Genomic DNA, 25,479 nt, shown 5'->3' with positions numbered 1-25,479 from the left:
GCCTTCTTATGATGGGTCTTGACGGAACCTGGTTTTTTATGGGTAGCACCCTTTGTATTAGATGGCCCAGTCGCTAGGCGCATATGCTGCTGTAGGGAGGGCTGCCGATCCCGACGGTCGGTGGGTGCCACCAGAGCTTCCGGTGTACCCGTTGGTGCTGAAGTCTTCTTCAACTTGCCCGAAGATGGGTTGTGTGTTTAGTGGCGTGTACATGTTCGTCTTTGTCGCCCGGGTGTGACTTCCCCATAGCAGTGCCTAAGCCGTGCCTAGCGGGGCCGGGGACAGATGATGCGGAACGTGAGTTCCGTCAAAAGGTCAACGACCTCCGATTCGGAGGTTTGATAGTTACTCTCTCCATCGTCACATTCGGTGGCTGCGGCAGCAGGAGAAACCTCGGCCTTCAACATACTGTAGGCCGCCCACCGCATGACTCTACGCTCCTTTAATAGAAAGAGGAAGGAAAGGCATTCTCAGATAGTACCGAAATGTCCACCCCGAACCCACTCTCCCTACTGTGTTGCTGTCAAGCTTGATTGTGAATGATGTCCGCGGAAGCTGCTGAACCCACAATCCCCCCAGGAATGTAACCCTCTAAACTGAATAGATAACAGCTAAGATGGGTACACCTGTTACGCTCACCTGGCTCCCACAGGGGCGTCGATCTGAACTGGACAGCTGCGGTCTCCACCAATGTGACGCGTAGTGCTGAGATGACAGACTGGCCCACCTAGCTTTGTTTGCTTGGCCCGTAGGAGTATTCTTCTGCAAAACGAGAAAGGGAATTAACCACCCGTGGAGTTGAGTGTTAGCCCCTACCCCAACTGTTCTCCCCACTGATCACCTTTAATGTCCCCTCTTATAATCCCACCTGATGGTTTGGAAAAATGAGCTCTCCATCCTGCATTGAGCGCAGGGGCGCATAGATAACCAGTTGCTTCACTGGTTTGGAAGGAATAGGTGAGTTCCAGAACAATATTGACTGAGATTTCCAGCGAGACGCCGTAAGTATATAGTTCGTAAGAGTTCAAATGTCTGACTTTCACTCTTGTCCGATTCCTTGCAGGTTGCAGCTTGACCCTAGCGAAGAGTTCCTCGTGGCAACCGGTAACATTCAGGTAAGGATTTGTATTATCCAACACAGTTCGATAAAATAATGTCAGTATGTTACCTGTTGCTTTCTCCCTTATTCAGGTGCTGAGAGAAATTATGAAGTCTCTGGCGGTAAAATTAGGTAAGTCTATTGTGGTGAGGATTCCCCTCGTTTGTCCCTTTGTTTCACCTTGCTGTCCTTTTGTTCCCCTTAGGGGCCGGGGTACAGCGAAGATGTGGTGGAGGCTGCGCCGACCCGTGAAGAGGAATAGTACCCCCGGCGGTAAAATCAGGTAAGTCTATGGGGGGTAACTAATATTGCCTCCGTTTATTCCCTTGGCTCACCTTGCTGTTCTCGTGTTCCCCTAAGGTGCAGGAGTGCGGCGGGAACATGCAGAAGGATGCAGTGGATAGTGAAGATGGTGCGAAGGCCGGTGAGTTCAGCGCAGCGCTGCAGCAGGCGAGGCGACGCACATAAAATAACTTCTTTCTTCCAGCTCGAAGGCGCAGTGGATCGGGAATTCAGGTAAGGATCAAAAGGTATTGCTCTTGTTCTAACCTTTTCTCCTTCTTTCTCTCTTTTTCTAGGAGCTCCAGACTCGAGGCGGGCGTGGCAGAAGACTGGATGCAGACTTGCAGGCACGGTGAGCGTTAAGCTGCTGGATGCAGAATAACGCGAAGTGTGTGCTGCTCTTCGGGCATGGTTTAAATAGCCTCCAAAGTAGTCCCAGGCAAGTATTTCTCCCCGACCCCAACCGAGTAAAAAATAGTCCCTAGGTAAAGTAGTCCCTTCCAAGCCTCTTTTGGCTTGGAGCTCTTGCAGCATGGTAAGTTTTAATCTATGAGCCTGGCGCCTATGGCGCCAGGACTGACTCTCCATATGAGCCTGGCGCCATAGACGCCAGGACTGCAACCAAATAGCCCCTAGCAGGGGTTGTTGGACTTGCTTGCAATAACTTGATGCCTGCTTCCAGGGTTGCTGGACTTGATCTGGATCCCCGGGGGTAGGCATCATGACAGCACCTCAAAGGGGGGAAAAGGGGAAATGGGATAAAATCACAAAATACCAGGCTCCATGCTGAGGACTCTCAACCTGTAGGAAGTAAAAGAAATTCACTCTAATTTTATACCAACCTTTTATACTTGGTAAAACTTCTTTATATCCATATAACATTAATGCATTAAACCATACCTGGCCTTCTTCTACTGAGTACCCAGAGGAAATCTTTACTTATCAATTGAATAAAGACAGATTGAAAAAGAAGAACTCCGCTCCAGATTCTGGGTTCATGTAGACTTGGAATTGCTGAGAGATAAGTATTCAATTCTTAATCTAAAATGTTAGCTGCTAAATACTTGCAGAGTCATTCCGATTTTCGGAACTTCAAACATGCAAGCGTACCCTTGTATGAATTCTGCGGATGTGCAGAGAGATTTGCCTTAAAGTGTCTCGTTCATTAACTTCCGCGCATGCGTGTTCATTGTAGAAGTTAGATCAGCAAAGGATTTAACACGTGCATGCGCAACAGTTTGTGTACGCAATGGAATTAAAATATTAAAGTTAGTAGACGTAACACCGCACACGCGCATACCATACTTCTCTGCTTGTAAATAGATTTACCAGTGTTCATCCACTAAACGACGCTCTTGTTATCCCGAAAATAAATGCACTCCGCTTAGAAATCTGATCCACGAGATTCCTTCTTAGTTCACTGCCGTAATTCCCTACTTTCCATTAACACTTACGCAGTTAATGGAATCATTCTAAACGACGCATTAACACCACGTCGGGTTTTTTCTTATAAGAGAAAACCCTCCAATATAATCGGCGGCCGCCTGGTCTCCCGCTTGCACAAAACAAAGTCTCTTTCACACTTCAAGCGATACAAACTGTTGCTTAGCAACCTTGAGTACTTCAGGCAAAGCAATTGAATTTCACACTTCGGATCTTCGCTCACACTCCAGAAATTTGAGTCATAACTTTCTTTGTAACTTCTTACTAAATAAGTATATTTTCAGAAATGTTATAGTTATTCAACTAACTAGGACTTCTTAAAAGAAATACATAAGTTCGCTTAGCTTTCATCTTCTTCCTGTTGAATTTTACAAGTATTCTTTTGCTCCTGAATTCTTCCTGCTTCTCTAACATCAAAGATTACTCTTAAGGCCTAAACTTAATATTACTTTCACTGGAACTCAATAACATAGGACCTCTAAGATGGGCTGCTGACAATGAAAGGCAGTTTAGAATGTTCACTGTCTGCCTTTAATTCACTCCATCCAATTAAAAGGCTTGTTGCAAACCTTGCTGAAAGTCACCATCTTGACTTGGGAAGCTCTCCTTACTCTGAATTATGGAGTTAAGGCCAAATCAACTTGGAATAAACACTCACACCTACTCCATCCAGCATATATCCTTACACCTAAAGGCAGAACCTGACAGTAGGCCGGCAGAAGGCCCTGCCACTTGGTCGGCAGCGCCGACTGGCTCACCGTCGGTCGAAGTTCTGCAGGTCCTCAGTGGAGATCTAGAACAGCCATTGAAATAACTAACAGATAGGGTGATATTCTATATAACTATTCAACCAAAGGTCGAGGGGACAATAAGCCATGTCTTTGACGAGCTCTGCATAAGGTGACCAGTATGCTGGGTGGGAAAAAACAATCTGAGGGACCTCGACACATGAGGGATCTTGGGTACACTACACGTCACGTAGGGATAGTGTTACAGGCACGCCCATGTCGACGTCCCCTTTCAATTCTCGAAAGACAAGATGCAATGCTCCGCGGTTACCAGTGGATGTCGGACCAAATGCACAGCATGTGACTAAGCAGATTAACAAACATTAGAAAGTCAATTACACTTTACCGCTCTTGGAAAGAACAAGTTACTTACCCCTGGTAACATGCTTTCGACTGCATGTTCCTCCCACGTAATCCTCATCTTTGATATTAGTATCTCGCCAGCTTTGCTGCTTCTGAAAAGAAATGTCCTCGGCAGAGGGCGCTGTGCACAAGGTCGTGGAGTGGATGTCCCTCGAGGGCTGCTGTCGAATGTCGACGTCACCATCCGTATAAATAGTTTGTGCCGCGCCCGTTGGCTTCAGTTCTGTTTTTTCATTCCATCAATCAAGGAGCTAACCAGGCGTACCTCAGACCACAAGCTCTCAGGAAACGCAGAGTATAATTCACGTAAATTGCATGGTGGGGTAGGCTGGGAGGGGCGATGAGGAATACGTGTGAGAAACATCCAGTTGAAATAAAGTTGTCAGGGGTAAGCAACTCGTTCTTCAAATGTATTGTGTCCTCCCAATTATTCCTCATCTTTGACAGACTCCCAAAGCAGTGACAATTTGGAGGAGGGAGTACTATTTAAATTAATCGTGAATGATATGGAATGAAGGACTGCCTTAGCAAAAAGACCTTGAGTGGAAGAGGAGTCCAAGCAATAATGCTTAACAAATGTATGAATGGACGCCCAAGTAGCGGCTGAACAAATGTCAATTATAGGGACACCCTTGAAGAGCCGTGGAAGTTGCCATGCCCCTCGTGGAATGAGCCCCAAGCCCTTCCGGCGGGTCATTCCCCACAAGCCTATAGCATTCTCCAATAGCCAGTATGCGCCACCGGGATATGGTTTATTTAGTTCCTGCAAGGCCCAATTTAGGGCCGGTATAACCCACAAAAAGCTGATCATGGCGAAATGTTGCCATTCTTTCAATGTAAAAGCTTAGAGCCCTTCTTGGGTCCAGCCTATGAAGTCCCTCTTCCTCCAAATGAGGAGGAGGGTAGAAAGTTGGTAGTGTTATCTTCTGTGACAAATGGAACTACTTTTGGCAGGAATTATGGTTTTTACTCCGAGGATGACCTTATATCCTTATAAAACATAGTATGAGGAGGCTTGCATGACAGAGCCTGCAACTCAATTACTCTGCAGGCTGATGTTAATGCCACACGAAGTGCAGTTTTCAAAGTTGAAAGCCTTAACGGGCAGGAATGTAAAGGCTCGAAAGGGATACATGTTAGAAATTTTAACAGTTTAAATCCCAAGCAGGGACATGAAATGGGACTGGAGGATACACATTAGTGAGTCCCTTCAGAAATTGAACAATTAAAGGCATTTTGAAATAGGAGACCTCTTCAGAGGAGCACTTCAAAATGGAAAGCGCCGCCAGGTATCCTTTTATGGTTCCAATCTGGAGCCCCAGATTAACCAAATGCAACAAGAAAGAAAGCACCATAGGAGTGGCACATTGAAAAAGTCCACATTCTTGTCCTTGCACCAGTTACTGAATTTATTCCAACACCGGTACAAAGATTTGGTTGCTGGCCCGGCCGAAAGCAAAATATCTATTACATCATTCGGGTGGTCACAATCCTTATATCTGACCCTTTCAGAAACCATGCATGAAGGATGAGTGTCTTGACCTCCGGATGGAGAACCAGACCTTTCTCTTGCGAGAGAAGATCCTCTTTGTGGAAGACGTATAGGAGGGCAGAAGGGCATGTCCAGAAGGTCCGGGTACCACGTCCTCCTGGCCCCAATCCGGGCCAATTAGGATAATGGATTTCCTGAACTTCCTCAACCTCCTGATGACTTGAGGAATGACGGGGACTGGAGGAAACGCGTACAGAAGTGGAATCTCCCAGTCCACCACAAACATGTCTTCTAAAGCTCCTCTTGGGGGAAATTCCCTTGAGCAATACAGCTCGCACTTCCGGTTGGTACCGGTCGTAAACAGATCCACTTGAGGGGTTTCTCCAGAGGGTGAAGATCTCTTGAAGGACTTCCTGACCTAGTTCACACTTGTGGGACACTGCTCTGCCTGCTCAGAGAGTCCGCCGCTATGTTCTGCTCTCCGGCTAGATGAACTGCCGAAAGATTCCTTCTTGTATCGCCCAGAACCAGAGCTGCATTGCCTCTATGCACAGTGCTAGTGACCCTACATCTCTTGAGGTAGTACATGGCCACTGTGTTGTCTGTCATTATCAGGACATTATTTCCCCATACAGAGGGCAGGAAGGCCTTCAGCGCTAGTCTGATTGCCCTCAGCTCTAATAGGTTGATGTGTAGTTTGGACTGATTAAGACCAATGACCGCTGATACAGTTTGTTGGTGTGGGCTCCCCACCCTGTGAGTGAGGCGTCCGTCACTCATCTCCGGCCATGGTTGCCAAAAAGATACTCCAGTGAGAATGTTGTCAATGGAAGCCCACCGTAGAAGATCCTGAGCAACTCTGCTTGGAGCTTGCAGTTGATCCGACATATTCCCTGAGAACTGGGACAACTGAGTCCGGAGGTCCCATTGAAGGGATCTCATTCTCAATCTGGCACCAAAAAAAAAAAAAGAAAAAAAAAAAAGAAATTCAGGATGCCATGAGGCCTAGCAACCTCAGAAAAATCGAAGGCTGGCAGATGCTGGGCATTCTTGAATTTTGTTACCATCTGCAGAATGTGTTGAGATCTCACCTCAGGAGGCGCGGCTTTCCCCGAGCAAGTATCCAAGACCGCTCTGATGAACTGGAGTCTTTGGAATGGTATCATATGGGACTTCTTGCAATTGAGGGACAAGCACAGTCTGTGTAGGGAGTGACAGGTGATACTGATGTTCATGTGCATGCTTGGGTGAACGAGCCCCGATCAGCCAATCGTCCAGGTAGGGGTAGACATGAATCCCCCTCTCCTGATACTCACTGCCACTACCGACATCAGTTTGGTGAAAACCCTCAGGGCAGAGGTCAGCCCGAATGGCACAACTCGAATCTGATAGTGAGAACCACTAACCGCGAACCTCCCCCTTTGTGCGGCCTTGGCCTCTTCCTCTACCAACTGAGGAATAGAAATTAAACGAATGACCCCCTCCATGAAGATGATCCCGAGTAGGGGTGTTGAGGTTGTCGAATGGCTGCACTATGGGGCTTAGCTGCCGCCTTGGAGGTCTGCAGCTTCTCCAGACTCATCCGCCTTCCTGGCCGAACAACCTCGAGCAGTCCAAGGTAATGTTCAGCAGTCTGGCCTGCATGTCTGGTGCAAAACCAGACTGCCTCAACCATGCAAATCTGCGCAGTACGGTGCTTGCAGCCATGGATCTGCTGATGCTGTAAACAGTATCTAATCCTGACTGGAGACACTTCAATTGCCTCCTTTCCATCCTTAAGTATATTCAGGAAGCCGTCTCTTTCCTCGCCTTCTCGGATTTGCTCAGCCGCCATGGCAACACAGTCCCACAGGGTTTAATAAAATATAGCCAAGGCATAGGTAACGTTAGTAGACTTCAAGGCCATGCTGCCTGATGTGAAGACCTTGCGAGCCCATGCATCAACCTTCTTGCCTCTATCAGGGGGGATAGGCAGATTGTTTGGTTGAAGTAGCCGTCTGAACTACTAAACTCAGGCGTAGGGTGTTTAGTAAGGTAGTCTGGATCGCTGCTAGAGGGTCTATACTTCTTAGAGAAGTTTCTGTTCACAGCAGGCCCAGATTCTGGAGCTTCCCAATTGGCCACAACCTTCCTCTGAAGGGCGTTATGGAAGGGCAAGATTGGGTACTTCTGAGGTTCCTGGTCTAGGATGTCAGTCATGTCATCTTGCTCATATGCTGGGGCAGCCCTACTCCACCCCATATATTCCGTGACCCTGTTCATAAGATTTCTCTAACCAGAATCAGCATGCTCCGAGGGTTCAGGCACCTCCAGCTCTGGTGAAGTCCACTAGCAAACTGGAGGAGTCACAGAGGTCTTTCATCCTGGACTCTCGGTCAATGAGATCTTCAGGTATATTTCGAGTGCCAAACTGCACCCCAAATGGAGAATTCTCATCAGAAGCAATTTCTTACTCATAAATTGAGGATATTGACTTAAAGGTTTGGTATAGGCTTAAAAGTTTTTTCCTGAACCGGTATGTGCTTCGATGTGATTGAAGATTCCATGGACTGTAAAACTGCTTCGAAAAAGGGGTTGAATGACTAGGATAGCCCTCAATTTTGCCATCGAAGCACTCAGCGCCGACAAAATCATTGAAGGCCTCAACCAATTATGCTTTTTCAACGGTGTCAGGGACAGACTGCGAGTCGATACTTTCAATGGCCTTTTCATCGGGTCGAGAATCTCGACCTACAGCCAGCTTACTACTCTACTCCGGGAAGTCAAAAGAGCCTTTGAATTCCCCAAGTCGTCTGAAGGAGCGACCAGGGAAATGGCTCTTGAGTGATTCTTTTGAGGGGGTTGAGGCCGCATTCTCAAAAATCTGCATCTTTTCCACGCTAAACACACCCCATTCACAAGGGGAATCCGACCTAGTACGGCACCAGATTACCTGAGTAGAGGAATCTGAAGAAGAGGGAAACCTATTTGTGTCTCTTCTTCGCCTTCTTTGAAGACCACCTCTATTGACTCCTCGACTGGGACCTCTTTGATTGTTTACCCCGAGTTGAGTCTCTAGACTCCCCGGACTTCTTTTCCTTCTTCGAAGTAGACTTCGAAGCCTCCCGTCTCATCGGTAGTTTACCTCTGCGCTCCCGGAGAGCTTTTTCTGTCATGGACTGACAGCATTCGCAGTCACCAGTAGGTTCCCGTAGCCCCGACACCACAGGAACACTCAGTGAGGATCGCTTGACAACTTCGCCCCGTCGTAACATTTTTTTAAATCCAGACTTTGGGGTCCAATGGGTTGAAGATGACATTTTGACAGAAAAACAAAGTGCACCGTTAGTACTAGGAGAATAAGCTTTCGGAAAAACGGAACTGAGGCCAATGGGCATGGCACAAACTATTTATACTGCTGGTGACGTCGACATTCGAAGGCAGCCCTCGAGGGACATAGACGCCACATTGTGCATAGCGCCCTCTGCCGAGAAGACTTTTCCCAGAGCAGCAAAGCTGGCGAGATACCAATATCAATGATGAGGAATATGTGGGAGGACACAATCCATTCAGACAGTTTAACCAAGAAAAGGTATTTAAACAGAGAAATCTAAGAGACTTCCTTGTGCCGCTGCACTGAAGGTGCTGTGTGTCACAACGTAAAGATGCCAATGGAGTTTGCCAGACTCCAACGTCAAAAGAAACGCAGGCCACATCACATAAAAATAGATTACAGAGTGGGAAAAAGGTCTCATTCTCTCCAGGTTAGAAATTAAAAGTCCTAAAGTCCAGCAAAAAGAGCTTGGGGTCTCTAAGGTAGAAGGGAATTAGCACATTTCTGAGAATTCTCCCCAACACAAGGATACAGCAGATCATAACCACACTTCATTTTAAAGGATGTGTGCAACTTTAAAAATACAAGAAATTCTCTAAGTGAGAATCCCCTAGTACCATTCGTCTTAGGGACTGATAGGTTTTTACTTCGCACAATAACAAACCAAGAGAAGTGAAGCAAAAAAAAAAAAAAACACTCAGTCAGGTCAGCAGTCAAAACATCAAAAAGAAAGGGTGCCCCACAGAAGTCTATTGTGGAAAGAAAAGCAGCCAAAATATCTTTAACAGAATGTGACAATATTATAGCAATGATCACATCCATGCAGAAATTCACAGGCCAGTAACTGCCCGGGGGCCTCATCGCAACTTGGTGTGTTTACCAGATGGTGAAGCCCCGCAGTAAGGGTGATAGCGATATAAAAAAAATATATCACTCATACACATATGTTTAACAAGATTATTGCTATTAGCCACCCCTCGCCCCCCGGTTTATAAAACTGGGTGCTGATAGCAATGTATCAGGTTGAATCAAGAGGTCGGACTTGCAGCAACCCATGGATTCAAACCAATCCTCACCCAAGATGGCCACCACGGAAATAGAAGATGGGTCTCCATGTGGACCCCACCTTCATTTCCTTGGTGGCCTGGGATCAAGGAGCTGCTGAGCGATGCATAAACAAAAAAACGCATGCGAGTGGGAGCAGTGGGTAGGAGGGTGGGGTGGAGGTGGAATCAGAAAGATTGTCTGGCAGGTTTGAGCAGTATACAATTTGCACAGAACACATGCTTGATGTTCTGCTCGGGTTTGGAGCAACAGGAGTGGCTGACGTACCAGCACTGGTGAAAATGCGGACTAAAAAGGTTAACAAGGGAGGCAGAACACTGCAGCACTATCAAGCTGCAACAATAGAATGGTGCCACACCCCTAGCTTACGATTTTGGCATAGCATAGTTGCACAGATGTAGAGGGCAACATTTTGCATACCGGAATTACAAGAAATGTCAAAGGTCAGAGTCCTGTTGATAAACTAGTATGTGGGGGGATGGTCAAGAGCAAGCCAGAGTTAATATGATGTTTAACAGAGGGAGCGGCAACATGGGATTAGAAAGCACGCAAGACGAAGCATTTATGCAGGCAGATTATAAAGTGATATGGCCACTGCAGAAGTCAGCATGACCTTAAAAGAAAACTGCAATTTCTGGAGTAAAATGAAAAAAGGCATGCAAGATGGTTTGGAAGAGCAATATAGAAAGTATGTAGAACATGCGCCCCAGGAAGAAAGATTTGATAAGCAGAAAGGTGTACACTGGCAAATGAAAGAAAATCTGATGCACACTGCTGTACCTATACGCTCATGCTCCAATACTAAGTAGAAGCTCCCATTTACCTGTATACCACGCCGTCCTTGCTATGCATAGCGCACTAAAGCTCAGGCCGCTACCCCAGCGCCCATCTGCTAGTTAAACTGTTCCTGACTTGCCAAGCGCCCCCCCCTTACACAGTAAATGCAGCACCTACCTACATGTATTATTGTTTACCAGTCGCACTTTATCAGCTTTTTTGTGCCCGCTAGTCGATGCTGCCTGTTAGCACCACCTACTTCTAATTCTGCTTAATTGAACTGTAGCGGCCTTACCCTAAACCCTCTACTATACTAAGCCTCTTACTAGTTATGTTCCCATTTTGCATTATGCCAAATAACATCCCCCTGTACAGGCGCCACCTTCCTCAAAATTAACAATGGCCTAGTTAAACTAGCTTCCCAACGCCACCACACTATGCCTTGCCCCACCCATTTTCTACCCTCCATACCTGCATTTCCTCACCCACTTCAAAAAGGCCTCTCGATACCCAACAAAGGCATTACCAACCCAGAGCCCGCATACACTCAGATTACCTCCTCTCCACCGACCATCAAAAGAGAACTTTTATAAAAACCAAACCCATTTTAGGACTCTCAACAAGCAACAGACCCCCGGCCCTACTCACTACACCTTACCAAAACCCCATCCCCACCCAACCTCCCTCCCACCTCAAAAAATATCACAACAGCAACCAACACAAATGCCTCACTAGAGCCCCTCCTAAACAACCCGAAAACAACCCGAACACACCAAATTCTCTCCATCTACACCTAGCCCAGATATCTCTCCACCTGTTCCTTTGCCTAATCTCAACTGTGCACTCATCAATGCCCGTTCACTTGGGCCCACGCCATTGAAATCCATGACCTCTTCATTGACCAACAACTCGACATTCTAGTGTTAAACCTGGCTACACCCTGCTGCAGGCCCTCTGCTAGCACTCGCCATCCCCCCGGCTTCAACATTTACAGGGCCGATAGGACCCACACCCAAGGAGGGGAGTCACCCTAAAAGTCAAATCTACACTACAAATCAGAGCATGCCCGATTAAAAACAACCCAAGGATACAAACTCCTAGCCAAATACACCTCCAACCCCAAAACCACTACCAATCTTCTGGTCGTTTACAGAGCCCCAGACAAAAACACACCCACACGTAGACATCCTTTCTTCCAGAAATATTAAAAAAAACTTGCAGCTGACAACCTCTTCCCCTGCCCTACAAGCATCACTAGCAGCCAATAACCCAGACAGCGCAGATCCTGCCGACCTGGCAGAGTGTTACAAAAAATGCCTCGCAAACACCATTGACACACCAGCCCCTATCACTAAAACCTGCAGAACAGACAAACGCACCAGCTTCTGGTTCAACGCTAGTTTGCTTGAGACGGACCAATAGAGCACTTGAACATGCCCACAAAAAATAAAAATAAAAACCCAAGCCACCTGACTCAGCCAAGGCCTTTAACAACGCTAACAAAATCCACAAAACAGTCATAATAACCAACAAAGCAAATGCTCTCAAACTACGAATCACCAATGCCTCCTCTAATTCAAAGGAATTATGCTTCATACTCAGAACTAGAGAACCCTTGTCAAGCCGCACCCACTGCCAACGCCAGCAATACCTGGTGCACCACTACCCAAGATGCACTAGCCACCAAAATACTCCAACGACAAAACAAAATTGCAGCCAAAAAACAATGCCTAGCATGCAAAAACCCACCACCCTTGAGGACGCTCCATCTATCAAGCCCACCACTCCCTTCCACTTAACCCAAAAAGAGGTACCAGACACTACAGCCAATCTAAAAGCGTCCAATTGTAAAAGAAGACCACTTCCTCCCCTCCACAGTTAAACTTTGCGCACTCACATTAACCCCTCCTCACTAACTTCGTCAATGCTTCCTTCAACTCCAACACAGCACAGTCCCCATCAGCATAAAAAGCCTTGGTAACCCCTCTACTAAAAAAGCCACACTAGACCACTCCACTCCCACCAACTACCATCCAATAACAATGGCCCCCTTCCTACTGAAGATAGACGAAATAGCATACACCCAAATCCAAAACCACCTCGAACAAAATCAATTACTGGGCGACAGACAATCAGGCTTTCGCCCCAACCACAGCACTGAAACAGCCCTCCTCGACTTGAATACACGTCAACGCTAACAGACGCAAGCAAACTGTCTCCTAATGCTTTTAGACCTCTGCTGCGTTCGACGTCGACCACGACAAACTCTGTGCCACTAATAATTTCAACTTCTCCAAGGACGCCACTAGTTGGGTTAAATCCTTCCTAGCAGACAGGACCTTAAGAGTGTCCATCGGCAAAGCCTTTGCTGACCCTATACCAGTCCCCCAAGGATCCTGCCTCTCCCCCACCCTTTACAATGCTTATACCAAGTTACTCTTCGCAGCCCTGGATGCCATGGGTGTCATTTACACTAACTTCGTTGAAGACACCCAGCCCCTTATCCCCTTAACAGGCAACCATGAACAGGACACCCTACTTATCAACCAAATATACGCTCTTCTCCAAAACTGGATGGCTCAATAGTCTGTCTAAACGATAAAACTGAGCTGCTCATAATTGGTACCGCCCCCAGAAAAAATCCCTTCAGCCCATTTATGCCTCTTTCACCATGATCCCAGTTCTCAAACAGGTCAAAACTCTGGGTGTTTACCTAGATGCTAACTTACCCATGACCAAACAAGTTAATGCCCTCTCAGCCAACTCATACACCACCAATCTCATCTTATTAAGCCGTAAACTCCTGACACCAAAAAACTGCATCACATTAGCAAGAGCCCTCGTACTCTAAATTTGACTATTGTAATGTACTCTTACTAAGTATGTCCAATGCTAACCTGACCAAAATGCAACTCATGCAGAATAAATCTCTGAGCAGCACTGGGAATACAAAGGTATGAGCAAATCTCGACCATCAGGAAAAACATTCACTGGCTTCCCATCAAGGCAAGAATGATTTTATAAACCTTATGCATCACACACAAATGTATTGCCAACAAAACTCCTAAATATCTCAACAACTCTGTTACATACAAAGCTCCCTCCAGACAGCTCAGATCCAGCATTAGCCTCCTCCTTACTATCCCAAGATTCAAAAGCATAAGTGCGGGGGGCAGCAGCTTCAAAGTACTAGACGCAAAACACTGGAATGCTCCCCCAAACAAACAAGAAGAATCCCACCAACTATTACATTTTTTTTTAAATCTGAAAACCTGGCTATTCAACCAATTCTAAAACACCCAAACTCCATAGGTCACTACAGCACTATGCTCTTCTACCTTCTGGCTCATACCTGCCTCCTGCCACAGTTTTGCAAACATTTGTTAAGAATGTAAGTTATGAACTGTAACTATGCCGTGATAACTCAGGGTCTGGGCGTATAACAAATGCAATAAATTAAATAAAGAAACACAGTTTGATGATTTAAAGAAGTGTAAGTTACAAAAGGTTACTACTAGAAGAAAGCCAATTCCATTTTGATGGCCAAGGGGTTAGTAGATATGAAAACTATCCCCAACTGGTCTCTGTAAAGTGCCATAAAAGATTACACATTTGGAGAAATGCTGCTTCTGATTTGTAATCTACAAATTCACATGACTTCATATAGAAATATATATTTCTAGAATTGGTCATTTATTTTGTAAATAAATCTAAAGTGGTCACTCATTGAAATTAAATGGTTTTAAAAAGCATGTTAAATTGGGGTTTACGAAGCTGTGTATTTACCTTAAGCAGCTGCTTCCCAACAGTAGGGCTCATCTTTTCATCCACCATGAGGATAACTATTCCTCTCTCATCCATGCCTCTTCTGCCAGCTCGACCAGACATCTGGATGTATTCGCCTGATGAAAGCTGTTAAAGTCGGAATCAAACATTTTAGTAAGCAACCGATGAGCACAACAAATTCAATGGAGTTACTAAGACACTTTCCAAAGAAATCACCACATATTCAGACACACTTGTAAATCATCAGTTTAGTAACTTGTGCTGAAATCTTTCTTTATTCATATTGACTACAGCCCGGCCTGTTTACCACTTGGGTCATACTCTGTGCAACCGAACTGTGTGCCTGCTGATCGCATTTCTTTAAGGCTGTGCAGACTTAAATGCCCCACTTGAAATCTCTTCAACCATATCAATATTGTGAACCTCACTGCGAACAATGGGGGATTCCATGTCCAAAGAATATAGTTAAGTCATAAACATGGATATAATTTTCCTCAATCTCCATCCTGTTTCCTGCTTAACTGACAATGATGCATAATTCAGACAGTTTTTTCATTGAGTAGAGATCCCCTTAATACTTGAAGTGTACGTCAGATGATTGGATAGGTCAACTGCTGCACCAGTCAGGGATTTCAGCGCCTACACACTAAAACAATCTCATTACTTTAGGTGGTATCACAGAATAAAGTTAACGGATTACTTGAAGCCCAAAACAAAACTTTTGTTCATCTGAAATACAAGGGTTGGAGCAAGAAATAGGCTATCAAGCAGTAAAATAGAGCAGGGCTGGAGATCTAAGTTTAAAATGAACGTCTTCTAAACACAGTTCAGATGTCCTGTAGAAGTTTGGTCCTCGGTTCAAGTATCTCAGGTTTTAACAGTCTGGTCAGGATTTGGCTTCGATAGAGGATTATACAGTCACTTGATTTCTCTAGGATCCCCAGATGGTTCTGATGAAGTTGCTGGCAAAAGTGTAACAGTAGGTGTTGGTCACATGGCTTCTGTCAGGAAGAAGTTTTCCTTTGCTGCTTTCCCCCATAGAGCTCTAACGGACATTATTTTGTTTTTGCTTCATTTAGACTTCTGTCCTGACTTTTTAGAGGTTTGTCTTGCCCTTTTGCTCATTCTTGTGGGAAAACTTAAAGTTCTAAAGACACTGTCCGACTTTCTTGTATTGTTACAATTGCACACATCACGCATAAGAGATGGCACGGTTAGCATTGTTAAAATTAATTTATACAATCTGGCTTGGCAGACAGATTTTAGGAGGCCACCCTAGTTGCAATGGAGAGCCGTCAAGGCTATTTGAAGGAGACCCGCGTGGGATCAGGGGTGCACAATTAGTTCACACAATTTAATTTAGACAGGTGTGTATAAAAATACATTATTTATTCTAGGCCTCCAACACTAAAAATGAATCAAGCAGGTGATATCGCACAACACAATAATAAAAACATATATACAGTCAACCATAGGTTCTTAAAATGCATTCAATGACTTAAGTTAAGAAAAGGTCAGTAAAAGGATGCAGTAAAAGGGACCCAAGCCACAGATTATATTCACTAGCTTCAGCAGTCAAATCCCTAGGAAGGATGAACCCTTCTGCTGAAAAGTCAATGCTCCTCCCCAAGATCTATCAGATGCAGGTACGTTTTTTGTGGTGGTGATTCTTCAAAAGAAGATATGCAACAAAGTTACTGGTTAAGTAAAATGCATTCTTATCATTCAGGTTTTAACTGCTCAGGATTGACAACCAAAAAGCACTGGAACGAAAGGATACAAAGACGTGTTCTTAATGTTATCCTATGGAGGGCAGGTGGAGACAAATGCTTTGAGTATAATAACGAGGAGTCCAACGGTGTCATCACTCCTTTGCTGGGTGCGTCCTCTGTTAGGTAAGTTTTCATAGTAATGATACATCTTCCTGATCTGTGTCAATCCCAGAACATTTTGCTTTACTGGTGGATAGTTTTTCCTTATACCTCAGTGAGTGGGAAGCTTTATCCACAGTGGCTTTTACTCTTTTTATGGGTGTTAGGCAACGTTTGTATGCAGTACCCTTTTGGAACACTACAACAACTGCGACTACAGATAATGGGAAACCCAACCTATGGTATAAGCTTGTACTACACAGTTTTGGTAGTGTGTTGAGCAGCCAGGCTTATCTCAAGAGGGGTCAATGTGAGTTGTAGTGGAGTTACACAGATTCCCAGTGACAAATCAAACAAACACTTGCACACAAGGTTTCTTGAATAAACACTTATTAATTTGTCAGTTAGAATAAGCCTTTTTCAGAAGGGAGAAATATAACAGTAATTCTCAAATATACTTCATAAAATACACTCTTAATGTTTCTAAATAAGTAGATACCATTTTGTGATGGCCCAGACACAACCTACACCCTTAGGTGACTTCAATAGCTAGGGTGCTGGCGACATTAATATATCACTGTTGCATTTAGAATCATGGAGGAACAAGTCAAAGGAAATGGTTATTAGAACCCACAAGAGACCCCAAATATTCTTAAGCAGGCAAATACTTTCTGATCCTCCAAAAATAATCAAGCAGTGAAAAAGGCTAAGCCAAAGTCAATAGGCAAAAGGCTATATGAGCTAAGGCACTTCTTTGCAGGTAAGTAGAAAAAGTCTTTGCACAATGTTTTAGAAGTTTTTGAAGAAAGAAGAATCGAATGGGCCACAAGTTTAGACTTGTGAAAGGTAGAGGATGCAAGCAACTCTACAAGAGGTAAGTTCCCTCAGACTTTACAGTACCTTTGTATTGAAGAAAAAGTGCAGCAGATGACTTCTGTTCCTGTGCAGCTCTGCAGATCTCACTGTACCCGGGCCTCTGTCGTGGGGGACAAGAGTGAGGACGTCTGGGGACTCCTGCACTGCATTTGGACGGTCACTGCTCGCAACCAGCAATCTTTCAAACAAGTGGCACTCAGTGTTTCAGCTTCTCAGGAATACCGCAAATAGCAACACTGCCGTTTTTGGTTGTCGGGATGGACTTTCCTTGCTTCTGGGGTCCCGCACTCTGTTGAGGGGGCTCAGGCCCGGTCAGTCCTGCTTCGTGGGAGTCCAGAGGATGTTCCTGGAGCTCTTGGCCAGCTTAAAAGCAACACACACAATCTGGTGTTCCTCTCCCTGACGTTTCGTTTCCAGCAGCAACTCTGGAAATTCAACCAGCTCGGAGAAGGATGTACAGGGGGGCTTATTTAGGAGTTGATTGGTCCCACCAACTGAAGGGGAGAAGTAGTCCTTGCAGGGGCTTCTCTGCGATACAAATTTGGAGTTTCAGCACAGCAGCAGGGCTTCACCGGGAAAACCAACGGTCCAGGAGTTGCAGCATGCGTCCTCTTAAAGTTCTTCTTCAGTTCTTTCGTCCAGTGGTCGACTGCCTTCTAAGCCAAAAGACTCGCCTTTTATTCAGTTCTATCTCATTCATTTCAGCCTAGCTGTCAGTCACCCAGCAGGATGGCTGTCCTTGCCGGACAGTCAGCCGGCCAACCACTAGAGTGCATTTGGGTCTCCTAAAAGATTAAGCACAGGGAGTTTCGGGCACACCTTACTTTCTGCCCACCCAAGACACCCTCGAGCCAGAGGCGGGCTTCACTCGTGAATCCCGCCAAAGGGAAAGCGAGCAATGGGACTAAACCTGGTTTGGTGCGCAGAGTAAATCTCAAGAAGGATCCTTCCACAAAAAAGTGGCGAAAAGAGAACACTGGGGCCATTGACAACACAGCCCACGGTAAATGCACACCACGGTTGTTAAAGAAACCACTGCCACCAGCCATTAATCGAAGAAAGGGTAACAAAAATGTTACATGAGAAGCTAGACAAAGGGGATAGTAGGTAACCCCTCTAGCACCCTATTTGTAAGATAGTGTCTGCTGGGCTAGATATTTACAAAAGGAAAGCCAATTTCACCTTACTGCTCTGGGAAACAGTAGTTTATCCCAGAGAAGGTATTTAAACGTTGGAGAAATCTGAAAGACTTTGCTGTGTCCCTGCACTGAAGGAGCGGTGACACAGTGTAAAAGATGCTGCCTATGGAGTTTGTCAGATTCCACAACCAAAAGAAATAGTTCAAAATCACATTAAAAATACATGTGTGCGAAAAAGGGTCTCCCTCTCTCCAAGTAAAAAAGAAAAATCAAGTCTTCAAAATCCTAGCAAAGTTGCTGGGGGTCTCTAAGGTGAAGGGAATTAGTACATTTCTGAGAATTTTCCATAACAAGTCTTCTACCAACTATTGTGTATTTTGTATACTGCAGGATATGTCCATAGCCTCAGTAGTGCACAATAGGAGCACCCAAGTACCAACTTGGGGGCCTCCCTTCTTTTTCGTCATTACTAGCATGGTTGTTCTTGGTTATCCCTTCTTCCATTCTGGCAGGTTGAGGTCAGTGTGTGTTTGTTTTGCCTTTGATGGGAACCCATAGGTATCCCCGCAGAGGCTCCAAGTGTCTGGGCAGGCAGGAAGTTGGGGAGGTGTTGTCCACCCTCCCGTCATTTGTCTGACACAAAGCCTGAATAGGTACAGCTCCCAAAGGGGTCTGGCTGTCCCGATTGGACAGCCTAACGCCCCTTTCTGTAAAATGCTGTTTGCATCGACAGAAGCCCCTGCAAGGATGACTTATCCCCTTGAGTTGGTTGGACCAATCAACTCCAAAGTAAGCCAACTGGACATCCTTCTCGGAGCTGGTTGAATTTCCACAGAGTTGCTGCTGGAAACAGTATAGCCAGGGAGAGGAACACCAGATTGTGTGCGTTGCTTTTAAGCTTGGCTGCTTAGGAACAGAAGTCATCCACTGCATCTTTTCTTCATTTCTAAGGTACTTTAAAAGAAGTCTAAGAATTACTGTGTTGCTTGAAACTTCGACAACTCACAAGTCCAATCAGATTGTGGCCCTACATTTGATTCTTCTTTTCATCAAAGACTCCCAGGAACTTGTGCAAAGACTTTTCCATTTACTTACCAGAAGTGCTTCATCCTATAGAACACTTTTGCCCATTGACTTTGGCTTATCCTATTGAATTGTATGACTCATCTTGGAGGATCCAGAAGTATTTGCCTGCTTAAGAATATTTGTGGTCTCTTGTATTCTAATAGCCTTTACCTTTTACCAAATTCCTAAAAGTATTCTAAATGCCAACAGTAAGCTATTAATGTCCCCAGAACCCTAGTTATTAAAGTCACCTGTGGGTGTAGGGTTGTGTCTGTGGGCCATCCCAAAAGGGTCTTTACTGATTTAGAGACTAAAAGTGTACAGTATTGAAGTGTATTTGTGTGTTACTATTATATTGCTCCCTTCTGAAGGCTTTCTAACTGACTGATCATTTAATTGTTTGTGCAAGGAACCTGGAGTGGAAGAATTTATTTGAACACCTGTGACTGCAAATCTCTAGTGCACCTCCACTACAGCTCACATTTGCCCCCCTTAGGCCTGGCTGCTCAACACTACCAAAACTGTGTAGTACAAGCTTATACCAAAGGTTGGGTTGCCTATACCTGTTGTCATAGTTGTGTGTAGTGGTCCCAGAGGGTACTGCATACAAGCTTTGCCTAACACGTCCACTGCCACCAACCATAACTAGGTGACTTGTCTATGTGACTGAAAGGTCACATGAGCAGAGAGAAGAGGGATACTAAATATCTCTTTGGCACTCCACTGAAGGTGGTGTGTGTCAATATCTCAGACTATACAGTTTTGGGAGTGATACCAACTGTTACTTGAGGATATAGAAAATGAATCAAAAATAGGTTCCTAAAGGTCATCAGCAACACTGCTCATAAGGAGCTGTGTGCTTCATTAGTAAAACACAGATTCCTTTAAGAGCTATGGAGCAAACAGATTCCATAGTAGAACACAAAGAATAGGGTTCCAAAAGACACCCCCCACAAGAATGAATGGGTGGAAAAAGGCTCCACTCATTCAGGATTGAAAGAAAAGGGTCCAGAGACCAGCAAAAATCGCTGGGGGTCTCACTAGGAGAGGGTATGAAGCATTAAATGATACATCACACTAACAAGCAGCAGACCTTGGTCAGGCAGGCTGAAGGGATACTGGAATGGATCTTGCAGCAGTCAACTAGAGGCCTTCAGCAAAGGATTTTTCTGTTCTGTGGTTTTGGCACCCTTTTCAAAGCACCAGTGAAGAACGGTTAACTTGCTCTCTCGGTTCAGCACTTCAAAGAGTGGACTTCAGTTAGTAGAATCTGGTCTATGGAGGTCCAGGAGGAGTCTGCCAAAGTCTCGCCAGGATTCGATCTGCAGAAGGCGATAGACTGCACAATGGTGGCAGGTCCCAGGGTATTGGCCAATTGCAGCCGGAGAAGGTCACAGCTCAACAAGGGATGGCCCAAAATGCAGGTCATTAGACTGGATGGTCCCACCAGTCTAAGGTAAGTCACCCAGATTCGAGCTTCGCTTTCGCTTGAAAAAGAGTGCTGGAGCAGCAGTGGTCAATCCGATGGCTCTTGTGGTCCCTGGGGGTTGCTACAGACGATTTAGTCTTCAGAATGGATCTTCCAGTGGTCGACACAGGCTTCAGAAACAAGACCGTCAACCTTTATGCAGGAACCCAGCCATTCAACATGCATGCTTTCATTCCAACTTGGGGTGGTAGCTGTCCTTGCAGGACAGCGAGCCTACCAGTTAGACCTGGATCTAAGTAGGCACACTGAAGGACAAAGACCTGTGGAGTTGGAGTTGTCCCAGTTTTCTGTCCTCCCAGACACATACTGGCAACATCGGGTGGGCTTTACCAAGGGTTCCCAGAAAAGACATAAGACCAACATGGATCTCCCTCACCCAGCACGGCAGAAGGACCAAGAGAGAAGAACAAGTTACTTACCAACTCTAACATTCTTTCGATTGGATGTTCCTCCCACATATTCCTCATCTTGGATATATCCTTACCATGACCTTTGCTGCTTGCTTCGGAAAATGAATTCTCCTCCGGAGGGCGTTCTGCTCAAGTTTGCGTCGTTTATGTCCCTGGCAGTATCAGTTGAGCGTCGACGTCATCGACAGTATAAATGGCTCGAGCCGCGCCCGTTGGCCTCAGTTCTGTTTTTTTCGTATATTGTAGTCAATTATCAGATAAGGCATGTCCCTTTGACCAAAAGCTTTAAAGTAACTGAGTAAAACACGTAAACTGAACAGTCGGGTTGGCTGGGAGGGTCGGTGAGTAAAACGTGGGCGGAACATCCAATCGAAAGAACGTTACAGTTGGTAAGTAACTTTTTCTTCAAATGGATTGTGTCCTCCCACGTATTCCTCATCTTAGATCGGCTCCCAAAACAGTTTTAATAGGACGGAGTACCATGAATATTAATCGTGTACAGAATGAACTACTGATTTTGCAAAGAAACCTCCCTGTGAAGAAGTTGAGTCAAGGGAGTGGTGTTTTACAAATGTGTGCATGGATGACCATGTGGCTGCTGCACAAATATGCTGTATCGGGACACCTCTCTGAAGAGATGCTGAAGTCGCCATGCCCCTACTTGACTGAGCTCTCAGCCCATCTTGAGGATCTTTCCCAGCCAATCTATAACATTCAGTTATAGCTAAAATTATCCATCTGGAAAATGTTTTTTTGGTCACTGCCAGCCCTAATTTACGGCCAGTATATCCCACAAAAAGCTGGTCACACTGATGAAATTTAGCCAGTCTTGATATATAGAAGCTAAGAGCTCTCTTAGGGTCTAATCTGTGTAATCCCTCTTCCTCCTTACTTGCGTGAGGAGGATAAAATGCAGGTAATGTTATCCTTTGTGACAGGTGAAAATCAAACAAATTTCGGTAGCAAAGAGGGTTTAACCTTTAGAATAACTATCTTTGTGAAGGATGGTGTGAGGTTTGCTAGAAAGCGCCTGCAACTCACTCACCTGGCGGGCTGAAGTAATTGCCACAAGTAGCATAGTTTTTAGAGTTAGGAGCCTCAACGGGCAAGAATGTAATGGCTCAAATGGAATACAAGTGAGAAATTCTGACACTATTTAGATCCCACACAGGTACTTGAAAGAGTATAGGAGGAAACACATTAGTCAGCCCTTTTAAGAATTGTACAATTAAGGGTATCTTGAAATAAGCTTCCTTCTCCGAGGAGCACCAATAATGGATAGCGCTGCCAAATAACCCTTAATCGTGCCAACTTGGAGCCCCATATTGGACAAATGTAATAGAAGAGACATTACATTGAAAAGGGTCCACATTCTTATCTCTGCACCAGTTACTGAATTTGATCCAACGACACCGGTACAGAGATTTAGTTGCTGGCCTTCTGGCCGAAAGCAAAATCTCCATTACGTCATCCGGAAAGTCCCAATCCTTGTATCTCAGCCTCTCAGCAACCATGTGTGAAGGCCAAGTGTCTTGACCTCTGGATGAAGAGCCCAACGCTCCTCGAGAGAGAAGGTCCTCTCTTTGTGGAAGGCTTATTGGACGGGAGATGGACATGTCCAGAAGGTCTGGGCACCATGTTCTCCTGGCCCAATGCGGGGCATTTAGGATCATAGATTTCCCGAATTTTAACCTTCTGATTACTTGAGGAATCACGGTGACTGGAGGAAACGCGTAAAGTGGAAATTCCCAGTCCACCACAAACACGTCTCCTAGAGCTCCGGTTGGCACTGGTCGCGAACAGATCCACTTGCGGGGTTCCCCAAAGGCAAAGATCTCCTGAAGGTCTTCCTGAGCTTGTTCCCATTCATGGGATACTATGCTCTGCCTGCTCAGAGCGTCCGCTGACGTGTTCTCTCCGGCTAGGTGAATTGCTGCTCGAGAGATTCCTTCCTGTTTTGCCCAGAACCAGAGATACATGGCCTCTCTGCAGTGGTAGTGACCCTACTCCTCTTGTTGAGGTACTACATGGCCACTGGGTTGTCCGTCATTATCAGGACGTTCTTAACCCCGTACAAAGGGCAGGAAGGCCTTCAGCGCTAGTCTGATTGCCCTTAGCTCCAAAAGGTTGATGTGTAGTTTGGACTCCGATGGAGACCAACGACCGCTGATTGTCAGTTCGTTGGTGTGGGTTCCCCACCCTGTGAGTGAGGCGTCAGTCACTACTGTTATCTCCGGCCATGGTCGCCAAAAAGATTCTCCTTTGAGGATATGTTCGATGCAAGCCCACCATTGCAGATCCTGTGCCACTCCGGTCGGCACTTGCAAAAGATCTGACATCTCCCCTGAAAACTGGGACCATTGAGTCCTGAGGGCCCACTGTAGGGATCTCATTCTCAATCTGGCCTCTGGCACCAGAAAAATGCAGGATGCCATAAGACCGAGCAACCTTAGAAAATCAACGGCTGGCAGATGCTGGGCATTCTGGAACTTTGTTACCATCTGCAGAATGTGGTGAGCTCTCTTCGGGAGGAGAGTCTTTGCCTGAGAAGGTATCCAGAACTGCTCCGATAAATCGGAGTTTTTGAGATGGTATCATATTGACTTCTTGAAATTCATAGAGAAGCCCAGTCTGTGTAGGAAGTGGCAGGTCTTGCATAGTTGTTCCTGGGCTTGTTCTGGAGAACGTGCCCTGATAAACCAATCGACCAGGTAGGGGTAAACGTGAATTCCCCCTCTCCTGAGACTCGCTCCCACTACCGCCATCAACTTGGTGAAAACTCTTGGGGCGGAGGTCAACCCGAATGGCAGAACTCGAAACTGATAGTGAGAGTTGCCAAACGCGAACCTCAGGTACTTTGTGCTTGAGATGGATTGGCAAATGAAAGTAAGCATCTTGAAGGTCCAATGATACCAACCAGTCCTGGAGTTGGAGAGCCTGAAGGATCTGAGAAATGGTAACCACCTTGAACTTGTTCAAGATGGGTCTCAATCCTCTGGGATGAGAAAATATGGGAGTACCAACCCTTGTTCATCCCTGCTAAAGGTACATGTTCTATTGCACCTTTATCTGGGTTAACATTTCCTGCAACAGGAGTTGTATCCGAGAGGGCGATTCTGAGGTTTCTTTTGAAAAGGCAGACAGTCACTTTGGGATACTGTTTCCAGTGCCCAAGCATCTGAAGTAATGTCCCACCATTCTTCCAGATGCTGAGAGATTCTGCCTCCCACCGGGGTCTTCTGGGTCAAAACCTCAGTGGCTTTGCAGTAGCAGCTGATTGGACAGCTGCTGCTGCTGCTGGGGCAGATCTAGCACCTTTTCCTTGTTCCGAGGAAATTTCCTTTGTCCTCTTTGACTGGCCTGTCCCCTTCCTTTTCCAAATGAAGAAAACAATCAAAAGGGACAACCCCTTCAGGAAGATGAGCCTGTGTAGGGGCGCTGTTGAGGTTGTCTAATTGCGGCATTAAGACTATGCTGCCGCCTTAGAGTTCTGCAGCTTCTCCAAACCTTCATCCGCCTTGCTGTGGAACAACTTCAAGCCGTCAAATGGCATATTGCGAAGTCTGGCCTGCACATCTGGTGCAAAACCAGACTTGCTCTGCCACGCGAATCGGTGTAGCACCGTACTAGATGCCATGGACCTGCTGATACGGTCAGCAGTGTCCAAACCTGATTGGAGGCATTTCCCCCATAGCCTCCTTTTCGTCCTTAACTATGGCTAGGAAACCTTCCCGTTCCTCACCATCAGGGCTATGTTCAGCTGCCGCTGTCATACAGTCCCACAGGGTGTATGTAAATCTTGCAAGGGTGCAAGTTACATTTGTAGATTTCAATGCCATGCAACCCGAAGAAAAAAATCTTAAGGGTCTATGCGTCAATTTGTTGATCATCCCTGTCCGGGGGAATTGTCTGGTATGCTGCATTCCTAGTAGACGTGGCTGCCTGAACCACTAGACTTTCAGGTGATGAGGTTTTCTTAAATATTCAGGGTCTGAAGAAGATGGCCCGTATTTAGATGTTAATTTTGTATTCACTGCAGGAGCAGACTGAGGGTGTTCCCATGCAGCATTCACCTTCCTTTGCAAAGCTATTTGAAAAGGAAGTACTGGGTGTTGAGGTCCCCCCGAAAGGAGGTCTGTCATATCATCCTCTTGGTAAGCCGGGGAATTTCTGTTCCATCCCATAAATTATGTTACTCTATTCATTAATCTCCTGTATCCT

General features: G+C 45.7%; 1 protein-coding gene across 2 annotated transcripts in view; it reads right to left on the bottom strand.

Moving 5' to 3' along the window:
- Positions 1–25,479, bottom strand: part of MTREX (Mtr4 exosome RNA helicase) — a 1,095,475-nt gene that overhangs the window by 561,054 nt on the left and 508,942 nt on the right. For both annotated transcript variants that reach the window (XM_069627280.1, XM_069627281.1), the window contains exon 15: positions 14,409–14,534. In XM_069627280.1, the coding sequence (XP_069483381.1) occupies positions 14,409–14,534 (126 nt within the window). The remainder of the gene's footprint in view (positions 1–14,408; positions 14,535–25,479) is intronic.

Source organism: Ambystoma mexicanum, chromosome 6p (genome assembly GCF_040938575.1).
Source record: "Ambystoma mexicanum isolate Mex_15411 chromosome 6p, UKY_AmexF1_1, whole genome shotgun sequence".
Taxonomy (NCBI): domain Eukaryota; kingdom Metazoa; phylum Chordata; class Amphibia; order Caudata; family Ambystomatidae; genus Ambystoma; species Ambystoma mexicanum.
This window is presented reverse-complemented; position numbering and strand designations above follow the sequence as displayed.